The sequence below is a fragment of the Leptonychotes weddellii genome, chromosome 6 (genome assembly GCF_054177405.1).
Source record: "Leptonychotes weddellii isolate Sample4059 chromosome 6, ASM5417740v2, whole genome shotgun sequence".
Classification (NCBI taxonomy): Eukaryota; Metazoa; Chordata; class Mammalia; order Carnivora; family Phocidae; genus Leptonychotes; species Leptonychotes weddellii.
Genome location: NC_138374.1, coordinates 709,020 through 723,630, shown reverse-complemented (window position 1 = coordinate 723,630; position 14,611 = coordinate 709,020). Strand labels below are relative to the sequence as shown.

At 60.4% G+C, this 14,611-nt stretch overlaps 1 protein-coding gene and 1 long non-coding RNA gene across 2 annotated transcripts in view; one reads left to right on the top strand and one right to left on the bottom strand.

Moving 5' to 3' along the window:
- The window catches only part of INPP5A (inositol polyphosphate-5-phosphatase A), a 167,131-nt gene that overhangs the window by 55,968 nt on the left and 96,552 nt on the right, over window positions 1-14,611 (top strand). Inside the window, exon 3 of the mRNA XM_081822987.1 lies at window positions 11,827-11,927. Within this exon, the coding sequence (XP_081679113.1) occupies window positions 11,827-11,927 (101 nt within the window). The remainder of the gene's footprint in view (window positions 1-11,826; window positions 11,928-14,611) is intronic.
- LOC145722102 (uncharacterized) lies at window positions 729-3,002 on the bottom strand. The gene is made up of 2 exons (XR_014146118.1): window positions 2,597-3,002; window positions 729-2,023 (listed from the first exon to the last, which is right to left on the bottom strand). It is a non-coding gene; the product is annotated as an uncharacterized LOC145722102 (long non-coding RNA).

The following is a 14,611-nucleotide window of genomic DNA, read 5'->3' as shown; positions in this document are numbered from 1 at the left end:
CGCAGAAAAGCCGTACGTACGGTCATCTCTTTATATGCAAAGCGTCTGACACAATTCTAGAACTGATTCTGATGAAGACTCCCAGGAAACGAAGAACGAGGGGACCTCCCCCAGCCTGTAAAGAGCATCTTCAGAGCCCACAGCTGACCGCAGACCCACCGGGGCAGGGCAGGGGCGCCTGGCGTCCCCCTCCCGCTCAGTGCGGTCCCGAGCGTCCTGGCAGGTGCAGTAAGGTGAGAAAAGGAAATGGAAGCCATGAAGATTTGAAAGGAAGGAATAAAACTCCCCGTGTGGCTGAAGATACGACGCTGCTGGGGGGTCGTGAAGCATCCACAGAGACTGCGAACGTGAGCACATTTATTTAGTTGGCAGCGTACAGGGCTGTGCAGAAACATCTTCTTCCTGTCAGCTGTAACACCGGACATGTCCGATGTGACGCGGTGCTCGTGCTGGAGTGAGGGGCGTGGCGTGGATGCCGTGCACGTGGGCGGTAAGCGCTGGGACCTGTGACCCGCATACGAAGGAGACCAGAGAGCAGAGGAGATGGGGCGGCGTGCCCTGTTCGTGACGTGGACACCCCGTGATGCTGGCACGGTGGCTGCCCACACCGACTGAGCCCCCGTTGAGTGAAGTTCCCCTTGAAATCTCTGCGTGGTGTTTTGGTAGAAGCCTGCACAATACGTCTAAAATTTCATATGGGAAGACAAAGGAACTAGAATAGCCAAAAGTTTAGGGACTCACACTTTCTCATTTCAAGATTTATTGTAAAGTTACAGCAGGACAGAAGGACAGAGCTCCAGATCAGTGGAACAGAGATACAGAAATAAACCCAGGAATACGGCCCGGTGATCGACCCGGGCTGACCACAGTTCCTGAGAGAAAAGGACACGTGTTCAGCAGATGGTGCTGGGAAATTGGACGTCTGTAGTTCCCCATGCAGATGCAAATCTTCTATACTTTGCACCATACACAAAGATTAAAGCAAACTGTGGACCTGAATTAAACTTAAAATTATAAAAGTCCTGGAAGAAATCTTAGGAGAAAATCCTTGTGACCTTGAATTAGGCAAAGATTTCTTAGACGCACCAAAAGCACAATTCATAAGAGAAAAAAATTGATGAATTAGAATTCATCATAATTCGGAACTGGCCAGACCCTGGGGAGAGGTCAGCTGGGTGAGGCCGTTGGCTGCCGTGTGGCAGCCGGTCTGGAGGAGATGGGGGTGGGGCACGCTGCCCGGGTGGACCTCGGATCTGCAGCGGCAGGGGACGGGGACAGGCGGGTCGGGATGAGGGCCCAGCGTGTGACCTGGGGGCTTTGTTGTCTGTGCTGATTGAGACATTGTTGTCCCCGGGTCACAGCGCTCTGTGGATTAGATTAGCAGCCCCAGTGCGCTCTCGCTCTCGGGGAGTGTGGACGGTGCTTTTCTGCAAGTTAATCTCAGAAGCTCTGCGAGCAGAGCTGACGACGTACCTCACCTCCGGACATGCGCTCCTGTCTGCAGGTCTGTGGGCACCGCCTGGAGCTCCGAGCCTGCCTTCCCTCCCCAGTGAGAGACAGCACAGCCCGGAGCCTGATGGGCCACCCCCTCCTGCTGTGTGGCTCCGGGCAAGGGCGGACCCCGAGGTCTCTCAAGGGACGACGGAGGCGTTGCCGGTAACGTGCGGTGCCTCTGCCTGGCCCGCTGTGAGCGTGGATTAAAGTGCCTGCTGGACCGCGGTGCGCTGAGCGGTGGCCCTGCCCCCCCCCCACGACGCCTGTCCTGCGTGCGCTGGGGAGCGGGGGACAGAGCGCCCCAGCCGGCTGCGCGGGACGGCTCTTCCAAGTTCCGATAGTCGAAGGTCACTGAGGAAAGGACTGCTGGATCAGACTGCAAAACTGCGGTTTTTAAAAATTTTGTGAAGAGGTCTTACAAACGAGGAAGAGTTTGTAGAGTGCCACCGGGAGGGTGGCCAGAGTCCATCTTGTGGGACCGAGCCCCGCGCTGCCCAGGAGTGTCCTGAGAGCACGTGGTCCCAGATCTCTGGGAACAGGAGGGAATTACCTTTAGTAACGTTTCGGGGACCCCGACGTGTCCCTGCATTAATACACAGCACGCGGCCGGTGCGGTCAGGGGCCCCACCCACCTGTCCTCTCGTGCCGCCCCTGACGTGTTTTACACCCCCAGCACGTTGCGATTTGCCCTCGCGCATTTGGGGCGCCACCGTGGCAGATGGGAGGGGAGAGACGCGGTGAGCTGCCCTCGTCACTGTCCTGCCGAGCGGCACTTCCGCGTTCCTGTCTGCCGCTGACAGCCACGGAGGACCCACCTGGCCGCCGGCGCCCACAGACGAGGCTGCGGGGATCTCGAAGCTGCTCTGACCCCTGACCCTGGTGCCCCCTCCCCCCTGGGTGGGCAAGGGCACGCAGACCCTCACTCACAGCCATGGAGGCCTGTCCTGCACTCCCAGACCCCACCTCTCAGCCTCAGGCCCACGGAACCTGGCACGTAGCTCGTGGTATGCCCTTGCAGGCCCTTGCGGCTGTGTTCAGCTCACACGTGTAGACAACGGTCAGCTGTGAGATCCCGGGTGATCTGTAAGTTCGCGTTACTTACGCGTCTCCGTTTCCTCCGGTCTCAGAGGGCTTGTCCAGAGTCGGTCCTCGCTGCTGAGCCATAGGTCCTTGCCGGGCTGGGCCCTTATTCCCCGGAGTACAGCGTGGCCTTTGCTGTGGCCCCCCTCGACGGATGAGAAAACTGAGGTGTGCAGGGTCAGAGGTTGCCCAAGGCTGCACAGCCACAGGACGGGAGCCCCAGCCTCTGCAGTGCCAAAGGCTGGCCTGGCCACCAAGTCGGGAGGCCTGGGGTGAGTGAGGGGCAAGGCAGCCCGCAGGGGCAGGAAGCAGGGTGCTAGGGACGGATGGGCAGGGGTCCACGGCGCAGGGCAGCCGTTGGAAGGGGCTTGGGTGTGGCTTCCTGGCAGCAGGCAGGGGGAAGAGGAGGGAGGAGGCAGGGAGGCTCAGGAGGGAACGGGGCCGTCCCGGTTGAGGGCCAGCGGCCTGCCGCAGGGGCGGGGACAGATTGGGCTGCATGAGGAAGGAGGAAGTTGGTTGGACCAGTGGGCTGGGGTGGGGCCTGCGGACCCAGTAGGAGAGGGGAGTCCTCAGTTGCCTGGATCCAGGATCTGGGGTTCCTAGCAGCATGGGTGGTAACCCCCATGGGAGCTTTGGGGCTGGAAGTGGGTCTTTAGGGCCCAGGACAGAGAGGAGGCACAGGGCCTGCTGGGGCCTGCTGGGCTCTGGAGAGTACTGACTCCAGTTCAGCGCAGGCCATTTACTCAGGGGGTACTGGGGAGGTTGGGGGGAGCAGGAGAGATGATCATTAGGGGGCCAGGAGGGGCAGGAGGGCAGCTGACCGGGAAGGCCAGAGCCAGGTGTGGGCCCTGGGAGTCTTGTAGGTCCTGGGATCACGGTCTCCTGCGAGCCGATACGGCTCAACGAAGCGGCCTCGTGGAAGGGGCGGGTGGGTGTTGGGAAGGGGGTTTCCAGGAGGGGTGCCAAGGTGTCTCGTGTGGTGACCGTGGGCTGTGGCCACTGCTGGCCCCTGTGGTCAGTGTAAAGCCAAGTGAGCGCGGGGGAAGCAGGTGGGAGTCTTCGCCGTACCTGCCAAGGACCCGGTTTGATCCTGCTCCCCATCTCAGTTGGGTGAACGTGCTTTTTAAGTTCCAGTAGAGCTTTGATGTCCTAAAGCAGCAAGTTTTGTTTGAAATTGAATTGAATGTGGAGCGTGGGCTCCACATTCCTGGTTCTGTAACGGGAGCAGTCTCTCGCCCAGCCTAGCAGACCCACCCACACGCGTGCAGCACGGTGGCTTGTCCAGACTCCGGGGGCGGCGGCTCGGTGTTTGCGGTCAGCCGTGGGCACGACCGGGCCACTGCCCCGCACGGAGTAAACTCCAGCCCCACATGCTGGGGCGGCAGCCGGGCCGAACCCATCCTGGACGCAGAGCCCGGGTCCAGCCTCACACAGGCTCCGGAAGACCCCTCGCCGGTCGGCTGGCGAGGCCACGAGGCTTGTGGCCTTGTGTGTGCTGGCCGTGGGGAGAGGTGCTCGGTCGGCGGCCATGTGCACTGCGGGAGGGCGCCCCATCAGGGCCGTGGGCAGCTGAGTCTGGGCTTCCTCCTGGGGGCAGGCCCCTGGCCTGCATGCCCGCCCACCCAGAGCAGCCCCCGAGCCCAGAGAGGGTGGCCGCGCCTGCAGACGTCAAGCCCCTGCTGCCCCAGGCCGGAGGTGGGCAGAGGGTCTTCCGGATGAGCGTGTTTTCCAAGTAGACTTGGTAAATAGCAATAACTTTTCTCTCAAGAAATTCTTTTGTCTCCTTTCTGCTCCTTATCTCGGCCATCAGGCTTCCACTGGCCTGTGTGCAGGATGTGATTCCTTTTTAGGTCACTCAGATGCTCCTCTCTGCAGAAAGCCTAACAAGGGCTGGCTGTTGCTATTTTTAACGCCGACTCTGGGCCCGCGGAGGGGCCGGTGGGTTGGGCGAGGCTGCCTCGCGGCTTTCCTGGGCCACCTGCACAGCGTCCGGGGGGCTGCAAGCTGCTGTGTGCATGGACGATGTGGGTGCGTGTGCGCAGGAGCGATTCCTCAGGTGCTTTCTTACCCACGTTTCTAATTCACTCTTTTCCAAATACTTTTCTTGATCCTTCTAATGAAAGAACGCATGTATTTTTATCAAAAGTTCCTTTTTTTTTTTGGTAGAATTTTGGTGAAGCAAGTATGTGTGCACTTTGGGCAGTGACTTGCTTGCTGTCCCAGGGGAAGCTACGCCAGTGTCCCCATGAGGTGGGACGGACCCAGCTGGGTGGAGGCCCTGCTGGGCGGAGGCCTGCGTCTGCTCACACCGACCTGCCTGGGGCCTGGGACCACCGCCCCTGTGTCGTTTACCGAGATGTGTTTCCAACCAGAAGTGACATGAGCTTGCTGTCCCCCACTGTGGGGGGGCTTTTCCTGTCCGTCCTCAAGGTGTCCCTGGCATCGGCCCTGAAGGAATCCCTGCCCGGGATCATCCGCGGTCCAGAGCTCCTTCCAAGGGGCCTGGTGCATACACCACACCGAGCTCTGCGCCCGAGGCGAGCACGGTGGTGTCGAACCCACGCCACCAGTCGGGGGCTTCCTCTGTCCGGCTTGTGCTGAGTGCCAGACCCCGGCGTCTTCACTGACCGCCCACAGCCACTGTCCAAGGCAGGCTGTCCAGGAGGGGCACGCTCAGGCAGCCCGGAGCACCAGGCACGGGGTCTCCGCCAGGAAGGACGGAGCAGGACTCCTCACGAGCAGGTGTGCTTCCCGGAGAGCCCACGCGGCCACCCTACCCTGCCCGCGGCGAACCTGCTGCTCTCAGGCCCCGGCTGTTCTTTGCAGCATTACTAAAAATCCCGTAACTGAGTCAGTGACACAAAACCACAGATGACAGCTGCCCCCCAGTCGCCACATCCTAGTTACTTTACTACATTTCACTGCCGGCATCTGGGTTATTGGTGTCTGTAGGAGGAGAGAGCATCTCCCAAACTCCACGTTCAGTGCCATCGTGTCAGGAGCTTGGGCCACCGGGGCGTTTATGCCGTGGAAACAGGTACATTCCACCAGTCGGGGTTTGTTCCCAGAGAGCCAGCTGTCAGGCCCCTGGCAGTTGCTGGCCCGACCCCAAGGACATGCGTGTCCCCCAGGGCAGCGGTTCCTGGAATGTGTTTTGTCACATGAGGACATGGCAGTGGAAGTGGCCCCGGGCCCTGGGGTGTGGTCTGGTAAGAGTGCACAGTGGAGGGCATGTTCCGGCATCGTCCAGCAGCGGTGAGCACAGCCTGTCCCCTGTCTTCCACCTGCTGGGGCCGCCTGACTCGCCTGCCGGGGCCGTTTACGGCTCTGTCTGCGAAGGCTTACGCTTGCCTCCTGAAGTCCCCACAGCTTCACTCACTTGCAGAGGAAATATTTTTCTTCTGTTAGTGAAAATTTCCGCAGTATGTCACTAAAATTATGGTTTCTAATGAGCTATTTTGAATTTCTCACCACATGCCGTAATTAAATCTGTTTTACAATGAAGTCCTTAGCTCTTTGCATGATAGGGTAACAGATGCCCAGGCTCTGAGCATGGGCACCTGCCCTCCCCTAAGAGCTGGCAAACAGAAGTGGTCTTCAAGCCGAATTTCAGAGTGGGCGTCGACCAGAGATGCGGGGCCCTGGTTCCCCCTTGCCCTGCCGTTAAGGAACCGGGGAAGATCAAAGACGGACGATCGCATTTCCCGTCATCCCGACAGGCTCCCTGCTCAGCTCCGGAGCCATGGGCGGTGGGCGGTTTCTGGCCTTTCTCCCACCGAGTTAAACAACGACTGTGTTGAACAAACTCTATTATGTGAATTTAAAACGTGCATGAAGTAGAGGGAACAGGATGATGTCCCTCGGTGCCCAGCAGCCTCGTTCAGTTTCCAGCTCACGGCCAGTCCTGTTCTGGTCGTGCCCTGCGGCCCCCCCCGCCCCCAGTCACTGAAGCGAACTCCAGGCAGCATGAGGTCACGCATCAGCCTGTCTGCGTGTGTCTCTGGAAGAACTGAAAGCGTCATCCGTGTCCCTGGGACACCTACGAAGGTTGACAGGAGTCTAAGTATCGGGTCTGCGTTCCGATGTTCCCACTGTCCCCTAATTCACGCACTGTTGGTATACTGCAGTGGGTCAGTATCTTGGTGGAAATTGAGATGTTTTCTGACCTTTACAGAGGCGTGCTTGGCATACGGTGGACTTTGCATGCTCGAGGCCGGCGGTGTGGCAGGTTCTGACCGCCCTGGGGGCTCGCGTGTCCACGCAGCTCCCGGCAGCTTGTAACTGCTGCTGGGGGGCCCCTGTGTGGGGCGCCCCCTGCTTTGCTCTCTGCCCCTCGCTGTCCATCGGTCTGCGTCTTCTAGATTTCCTTCCCTCAGCGCACTCCACGTGGTTTCTGTCTGAGGAGTCGCGGGGGCCCAGCCGCGGCTGCTCTCGGATGGCACGCAGGGGCGCGTGTGCTCGGCAGCCGCCTGGCCTCGGCTCACGTCTGCTCCACCAGGGTGCCTGACGGTGTCACCGTCTCCGCGTGCTTGTGTGCGGCGTACGTACACGCGTGTGTGGGCGTGTACTTGGGCCTGTGTGCTCTGTGTCTCGTGCGTGTCCATGTGTGTGCTCTTGTCTACACCGGCACGTGGGCGCTCTTGCCGTGTAGACGGTGTGGCCCGCAGAGCCGAGAGCATCGACGTGGCTGTCCACAGAAGACGTCTGTGCACGTGCTCCTGGTGGAATCCCTGGATCTCCGTCTGCTGACAACTGGATCTCGGTGCCTCTGGCGTTGGAAGCATGCCTGCTGGGTGTGCACGTCCCGGGCGCACGCCTGGTCTCCCCGGGGCTTCCAGAGAGCTCGTCCCGTCGTCGCCGGGTTCGCGTGTTGGTTCTGGCCAGTGCGCGTGTGACCCGCTTGGCTCTCCCCGCGATCTTTGTCCCCGGAGACGTGTGCTGCACCTGTGGGGTCCGATCCCCCTGCCGGCCTGCGTACTGGGGGGGTCGTGTGGGTGAACCTTCTCAGGGGCTCAGGAAGCCCTTCCAGGCACAAGTTCAGGTGTCTTTCTGGGGAAGTTTCCTTGGACTATGATTTTAAAGATTAGTTCTGATCTGATGTTTCCTCCCGCAGGGACTGGTGGCTGTCCTGCCCGGCTCCTCTGCCCTCCCCCGCCCTGCCCTCTCCCCCCGCCCCACCCATCCCCTCTCTCCTCTCCCCTTCATCGCAGCTTCTCCTGTCAGTCAGCCCTCCCTTGGGTGCTTTGTCATCTGTTCTTTTCTATGAGGATTTTGTCTTCTTCCATTTCTTTCCTGAGATTAATGTTGTTTCTTTCTCTTTTTGTTTTTGGTCCATTTCTGGTTGAGTTTTGTGCTTCTGATTCCTGTTCTCAGATGGCGGTTTGAGCGTATTTAATTCTGTTGCAGCGTGGCTGGTCCGTTGTGCTTGGTGGTCCTGGGTTGGGGCGGATTGGACCTCCTGTCTCCATAGACTCCTTTCCCGCCTGGCCCACGGGAGGAGGCTTGTGCGGGTTCCCAGCCCGACAGCACCCCCTTCTGTCCGCCCAGCAAAGTGCAGGCCCATCGGGGCTGCTAGCGGCCCGCAAGTCTGTCTGCAGTGAGCGCGGTACTCTCCTGGCTCTCTTCCGTCCACCATCCTGTTTCCCCTTCCTTCCCTTTCTCCTTGGTCAGCACCTGCCCAGGGCCGCCTCCCCTCCTTTCTGTCCCCTTTCTGCTCCACAAGGCCCGTCCTTTCCTGACCACATGTCAGGCCTGCCTCGGCCTGGCCCAGGTGTCCCCAGGCACGTGGCCATGCTGTTGGGTGCTGGCCGCCAGGTCCCCGGACCATGCGGCCTTTGGCCCCTAAGCAGGGTGTTCCCGCCCCAGCTCCTGGCGGCCTCCATCCGCTCTGGGCTTCAGGAGTTCGACGTTTTCAGATTGCACACACGTTTGAAACCACACAGTGGTTGTCTGTGTCCTCCCACTTAGCGGGACGCCCTCGTGGTGCAGCCTCTATTCTGCTCCCAGGTGCGCCCGGTCCCCGCGGGGCCCCGCTGCTGTGTGCAGGAGCCCCCGCAGCCTCTGTGAGCCCTGAGAGGAGGCTGTGGGGGTCCGGGGCTCCGTGCGTCCCGGTGCCGCCCTCCGCCAGCGCTCCCCGGGCATGCCCCCGCCCCTGCCAGCCCGGCGCCTCCCGCGGGTGGCCTCTCAGTGTGTGGGTCTGAAACCCATGGCGGCTTTGAGGGAGTCCAGGCTGCCCTGGTGTAAATGAATGGGGCCCTTGTGGATGGCTGAACGAGAGTGCGTTTACAGCTCGGATACGTATTTCTCCACGTGGAGGGGCCACACCACGCCGAATGTGCCCACCGATGAAGTTCAGGGTGATCGTTCCACGGCCTGTGCCTGGAGCGGTGCCGGTGTGGGGAGACACGGCGTCAGGGCTGAGCCGTGCTCGTCATCAGAGAGTGTCCTGGGGTCACTGCTCAGAGCATGTCGCCACCAGCGGAGGTCCCAGAGATAAAATCATGGGAGTCACTTTTTGGCTGTTTATTTAAACTTATGATCAGTTAAAATTCAGTTTCAAGTAGGATAAATTTAATTTGGAAAATCATTGTTTTCCATCCAAGATACGTTGAACATAAGTCTTTCCTGCCGAGAAGTACGGATCAGTCAGGGTGCGGGGTTGTGCGTGGGGCGGGTTCAGAGACTGGAGGCCAGGAGGAGCACAGCAGACCGCAGCACGTCCTGTCCAAGTAGCGCCATGAGACGGCGTTGGCCAGGTGTGCGGTCCCAGAACAGATCACCAGGTGTCTGGGTCTGGGTCTGAGACCCTGAATGAAGGGGAGGGGCAGGAGGTGGAGAAACGGAAGGCGCGGCTCTCCGCATGGCTGCAGGCTGAGGTGCGTCGGGATAGGCTTGGAGGTGCTGTGACAAACGCTGGAAGGCCTTGTGTCACCGACCTCACAGCACCGATCCCCTAAATGTCCTGCACCCTCGTGAGTTTGGGGCTGCTGCCAACCCAACAGTGAGGAAGCAGGGGCCAGGACCAGCGCCCTCTGGACACGTCTCATCGACGGTGAGGCCCTGTTGCCCGGAAGAGGTGCACGGCGTGGGCAAGCTGCTGTCTGGGCCTCACGGGGTGGCCTGGCCACTCTGGAGAGAGGGGAGTCCCTCGGGAGTGAGGTCAAGCGGCCAGGCCCTGCCCCGAGCAGCAGGGGGAGGGAGAGGAGTGCCCAGCATGAGTGGAAGGATGGTTAGGAGGGTCCGGCAGGCTGGAGAGCACGAACTGCTGTGGGACGGACAGACGGATGGTTTCTGGGCCGGGGACTCAGGCCTGGCTCGCGTGGCTGTTCTGCCCTGGGCCTGTCCTCGAGGACCTGCCACTCACCCAGGTTCCTCCGGAGCGAGCGTCCTCAGGCCGAGGGGGAGAGACCCAGGGAGGAGCAGCGAGGGTGGCCACCGCAACCCTCCACGCTCTCACCTGTGCCTGCTCAGGCAGCGCTGCGTCTAGCCCACACCGGGGAAGGGGCTGCCCTGCATCTCGGGGCACCTTTCAAAGCCACCGTCCTGGCTGACGAGCGAGGCCTTCTGGAGGGGTGTGGAGCGTGGGAGAGGAGCCCTGCCAGTTTAGGAGAACGAAGGGAAAGCAGAGTCCTTTCATCAGTCTTTAGTCTCTGCCAAGGGCTTTGCTAACCCGTGGTCTTCAGACCCAGACCATCCGAGGTCACGACCCCATGGTATGTCCTTGCAACAGAGGCTCGGCCTGGGAGGGTGGGGGCTGCTGTAGACGGAGGTGCAGACTGGTGGGGGCCAGTGTCCAGATGGACGCCCTCGCCACGCTCACTCTGCACACCCTGAAGCACCTGCTGCTTGAGTCCATCCCACGGGTGGCCACTGAGGGCGTGGATGTGTCAGGGGCATGTCCAGAGCCCCGGCACTTCCAGCCATCTTCTGTTTTGGATTCTGAGTGATGGGGGCCAAGCGGAGGCTGCTCCTGTCCAGGCAGAACATTGCTGGGTCGCTAGGGTCGAGGCCTACGACTGATGTCGTTGGGGCAGAGGGCCGGCACGGCGGCTCCTTTGTCCAGGCCGACCCTGAGGCCTTGTCTGTGTTCTGAAGATCCGTGGGCAGTTCTGGAACCCGACCCAGCCCTCTGCCACCCTGGCACAGCAAGACAGACACGGAGTCGTGCATCCACGGACAGTGTGGCAAGCGTGTCTCTGTCGTCACTGCAGAGTTGTCTGGAGAATCTTCGTGCCCGGGTGGACAGGCTGGTCCTCTGGGAAGAGTGTTGGGCTGTGCTGCTGAGGAGAAGTGCACTGTGTAGGGCGGCCTCGGGGCCGAGAGCCTGTCAAGTGTTGGGGCACCCACACCAGTGCCCACCAGGGTGTGATTCCCAAAACTGGTATCTCCACCGTTCCTCCTCCGGGAGGTGCACTGTCCTGTGGGAGTGCCGTGAACTCTCTATCTGAGCGCACCTGCCGAGGGGCGCTGGGCAGCTTGGCATCCCAGTCGCTTGGGCGTTCCTGAGCTTGGCGCACACGAGGGGTTGTTGGCCTGGCTCCCTGTCCTTCCGGCAGGGCTCACCGTGGGGCGTGTGCCCCGCCCCAGCCCCATTCTAGGTCGCACGTTCTGCCAGCCTGAGCCCTGAGGGGGGCGGCAGCGGGAGGTGCTCATGCTTGTGTGTGATGGGGGTCGGGAACTGCCTTAGTGAACTTCCGGTAAGCCCATTTTCGAGGAACCGAGAGCAAGCCGGGAGCAGCTTCCTCAAGCACGGATGCTTCTCCCACTCCGCTTAAATGTGTCTCCTGTCAGAATTTCTTCACTTTCCTAACAGATCCGAGTTCTGGGTTGTGTGTTTATGGCCCAGCTGAGAACCGGTGGGCTACGCAAAACGCCGCCTGCCGTTGAGCGGCTGCCACCGCTCTGCTGTGCTTCCCGGCTGCGCCGCGGGCCATTCATCCCCAGTGCAGGGCGTGCAGGCCTGGCGCCCACGCCCTCGTCCCCCATGCCCAGCCCTCCAGCTCCTCTGTGGGCTCTGCCTGGCTGCATCCTAGAAGCAGCCGCTTTCCCTCGGGGCTGCACAGCACCACCCACGTCCCTGAGGCCGCGGAGGGCTCGCTGGCCGCCGGGGCCCCGCAGGAAGCAGTGTTGGGGGCTGGGTTGCTGGTGACATCAGACCACCGGCGTGGGGCCGGCCTCTGCGATGGTGCATTTGGGGGGGCAGCCGCCAATCTGCGGAGCCTCTGACGGCCTGTCCTGCGCTTCCCTCCCCAGGTCGTGCACACGCACAAGCCGCACTTCATGGCTCTGCACTGCCAGGAGTTTGGAGGGAAGAACTACGAGGCCTCCATGTCCCACGTGGACAAGTTTGTCAAGTAAGTCCCCGCGGTGTGCGCCACGCCCTTCCCAGAACGCGGTGCCCCTGGGGGGGATACAGGGTGACAGCGAGCCCGGGGGTGTGCACATGCAAGGTGACAGTGGTGCCTTGGGCCTGGAGACTTCAGCCCTGGGTCCAGGCGGAGTGTCCCATCTGTGCGGTCTGACGGCTGCCATCCTGCCCTTGCTGTGGGTGGACGGACAGGTGGACATCGAGCAGCTCACAGCTGTGTCCGTCACCGCGGGATGGGGACGGAGTGCAGTCGTCTGTGGGGAGTGAAATCTTTGTCATCGGGAGGAAGTAGCCACAGGCACGCACACCCTGCCGCCCCGTGGAGGAGAGGCCTGCCCAGTGCTGCTGGGACGGGGCACCGAGGCATCTGCATGGGCCCGGGAGGTGGACCCACGGGGGCCGGGCTGGGAGCAGGCTTGAGGCCTGGCCCTGGGAAGCGGGGTCCCCATCTAGCTGTGGGTAGCAGGAGCGGCTCTGGCGCCCGCCTGCCTTCTGCCCACGGCCCGAGTGCCCAGGACTCCTCTCTGCCCCCAGGCACTGCTGTGCCTGCCCTCCGTGTCCCCTGGATGTGGCTTTGGCCACGCCCCAGCCGTGGACTCGGGGCACCGTGACCACTCCTGCCAGCAGTGTGAGGGACACTTGCTGACTGCCGAGGCTGGTCACTGAAGGTCACCGTGCCCGCAGGGAGCTGCGTGTGGGCCTCTGGGTCTGCGCTCGGAGCCCCGGCGCCCGCCACGTGGCCAGAGGAGGGCTTCAGCTGCTGTCACCTCGCTCAGTCCTGCTCGGGGCCCCTGACATCGTGGGTAGACACAAGCCATCCATGTTTTCAGTTGTTAAACTGGGGGTAATGTGCTAATTTCCCCAAACAAGGTAATTTTAAGGCTATTTTTATCAAAATGTTTTTCTTTTTTTTAAACTTAAACTAATACTAGGATTAACGTGGCGAGCAAGGGGATGTAGCTAAATAGCCCCAAGTGCCCGAAATAATACTAAAAAGCACGAGGTGGGCGTCCCCCTGGCCTGGGCTGCAGGCACCTTGGGGCGCAGTGAGGTCAGGGCGAGGGGTGCAGGGTAGGGATGGGCTGCAGGAGGACCCCGCCCTGCGTCACCCAGCCGTGTGCAGCCGGCCGCGAGCGGCTTCGCTCGTGTCTGCATGAGAAGGTGACACTGGACGCCACCCCCCCTGGCCCCACACACGAGCATGAATCTCAGTCCTGTCACTGAGTAGATGTCAAACGCAGTCATAACAACGCTGAGACTAAGTGAAGGACGATGTGTCTGCAGCTCTGGGGCAGGGAGAGATTTCTTAAAAAGGTGCAACAAGTGTCACTTACAAAGAAGATTGAGAAATTTGTTAAACGATGAATGATGATATGAAAATTATCAAAAGAAAAGACACTGTACACGAAGTAAATGTTTAGCCACACCTGGGAAGGACACCTGCCACACAGCTGAATGACAAAAGCCAGCGCTTGAGAACATAAAAGGGCCCCGGAAGCCGTGAGAAGGACCACGTGGAAAGAGCCAGGCATTTCCCGGAGGGGGCCTTGCAGGCCTGTGGAGGGAGGCCACCCTGCGTCCCGTCCCAGCCCCCACCCCCCGTCCCCTCGTCCCCACCCCATGTTCCCTCATCCCCACCCCACGTCCAATCATCCCCTCCCTGCGTCCCCACCCCGTGTCCCCACCCCGTGTCCACATCCCCGGCCCACATCCAGGTCCCCGTGTCCCCACATCCCTGCCCTGTGTCCCCACCCCGGCCCCGCGTCCCTGCCCCACAAGTGCAGACATGTGGCTTCTGCCGTCCCCTGCCGTCCTGGCGCTGCTGTCAGGTTTTTCTACCCACACCACATGGGACACACACTATTACTAGGTTTGCTCTGAAGTGTTAGCTTTTAAAAAGATGACAAAGTGAGAGAAGACGGCATGTGTTCTGACCACTTTCTCTGTCGGTTCTCTCGTGGAGACGCGGTTTCTGTCTGGTACCGTGTTCCTTCAGCCTGAGGCCTTTCTGTGGCGTTCATCTGCACGCAGTCACTGTGACAAGTTCTCAGCTTTGGTTTGTCTGAAGAAAGTCTTTGTCTTCAGGTTGAAAGAGGTCTTGTCGTGAACGGAACTCGGGCTTGCCGGCGTTTCTGTGTTCGTCCTTAAAGGACATCACTGCGCTGTCCTGTGTCGTGTGGTTTCTGACGGGGGCTGGGCCGTCGTCCTCATCTCCATTTTCGGTGTATAATGTCTTTTCCCTGACTGTGGGATTTTGTCTTCCTGGCTGGTTTGCAGCAACTTGGTTCTGTCATGTTTTAGTTTGATTTCCCTTGTTTGTTTTACGTGGGGTTCTAATTCTAATCAAATTTGGAAAAAGTTTGTCCGCTATTTCCTTAAACGTTTTCCTCCTTCCCTTCTCTTGTCCTCCGAGCCCGGCTCCTGGGGTCGGCTGTGTGGCATCAGCCAGGTCCCCTCGGCGCTTGCCGCTCATGTTCCTCTAGCTTTGCTTCAGTTTGGGTAATTTCTGTCTCTGTGTCCTGTAGTCACTGATCTCGCTGGTTTGTTTCCTTAGGTTTTCTTTTTTTTTTTTTTTTTTAAAGATTTTATTTATTTGCGAGAGAGAGAATGAGAGACAGAGAGCATGAGAGGGAGGAGGGTCAGAGGGAGAAGCAGACTCCCTGCCGAGCA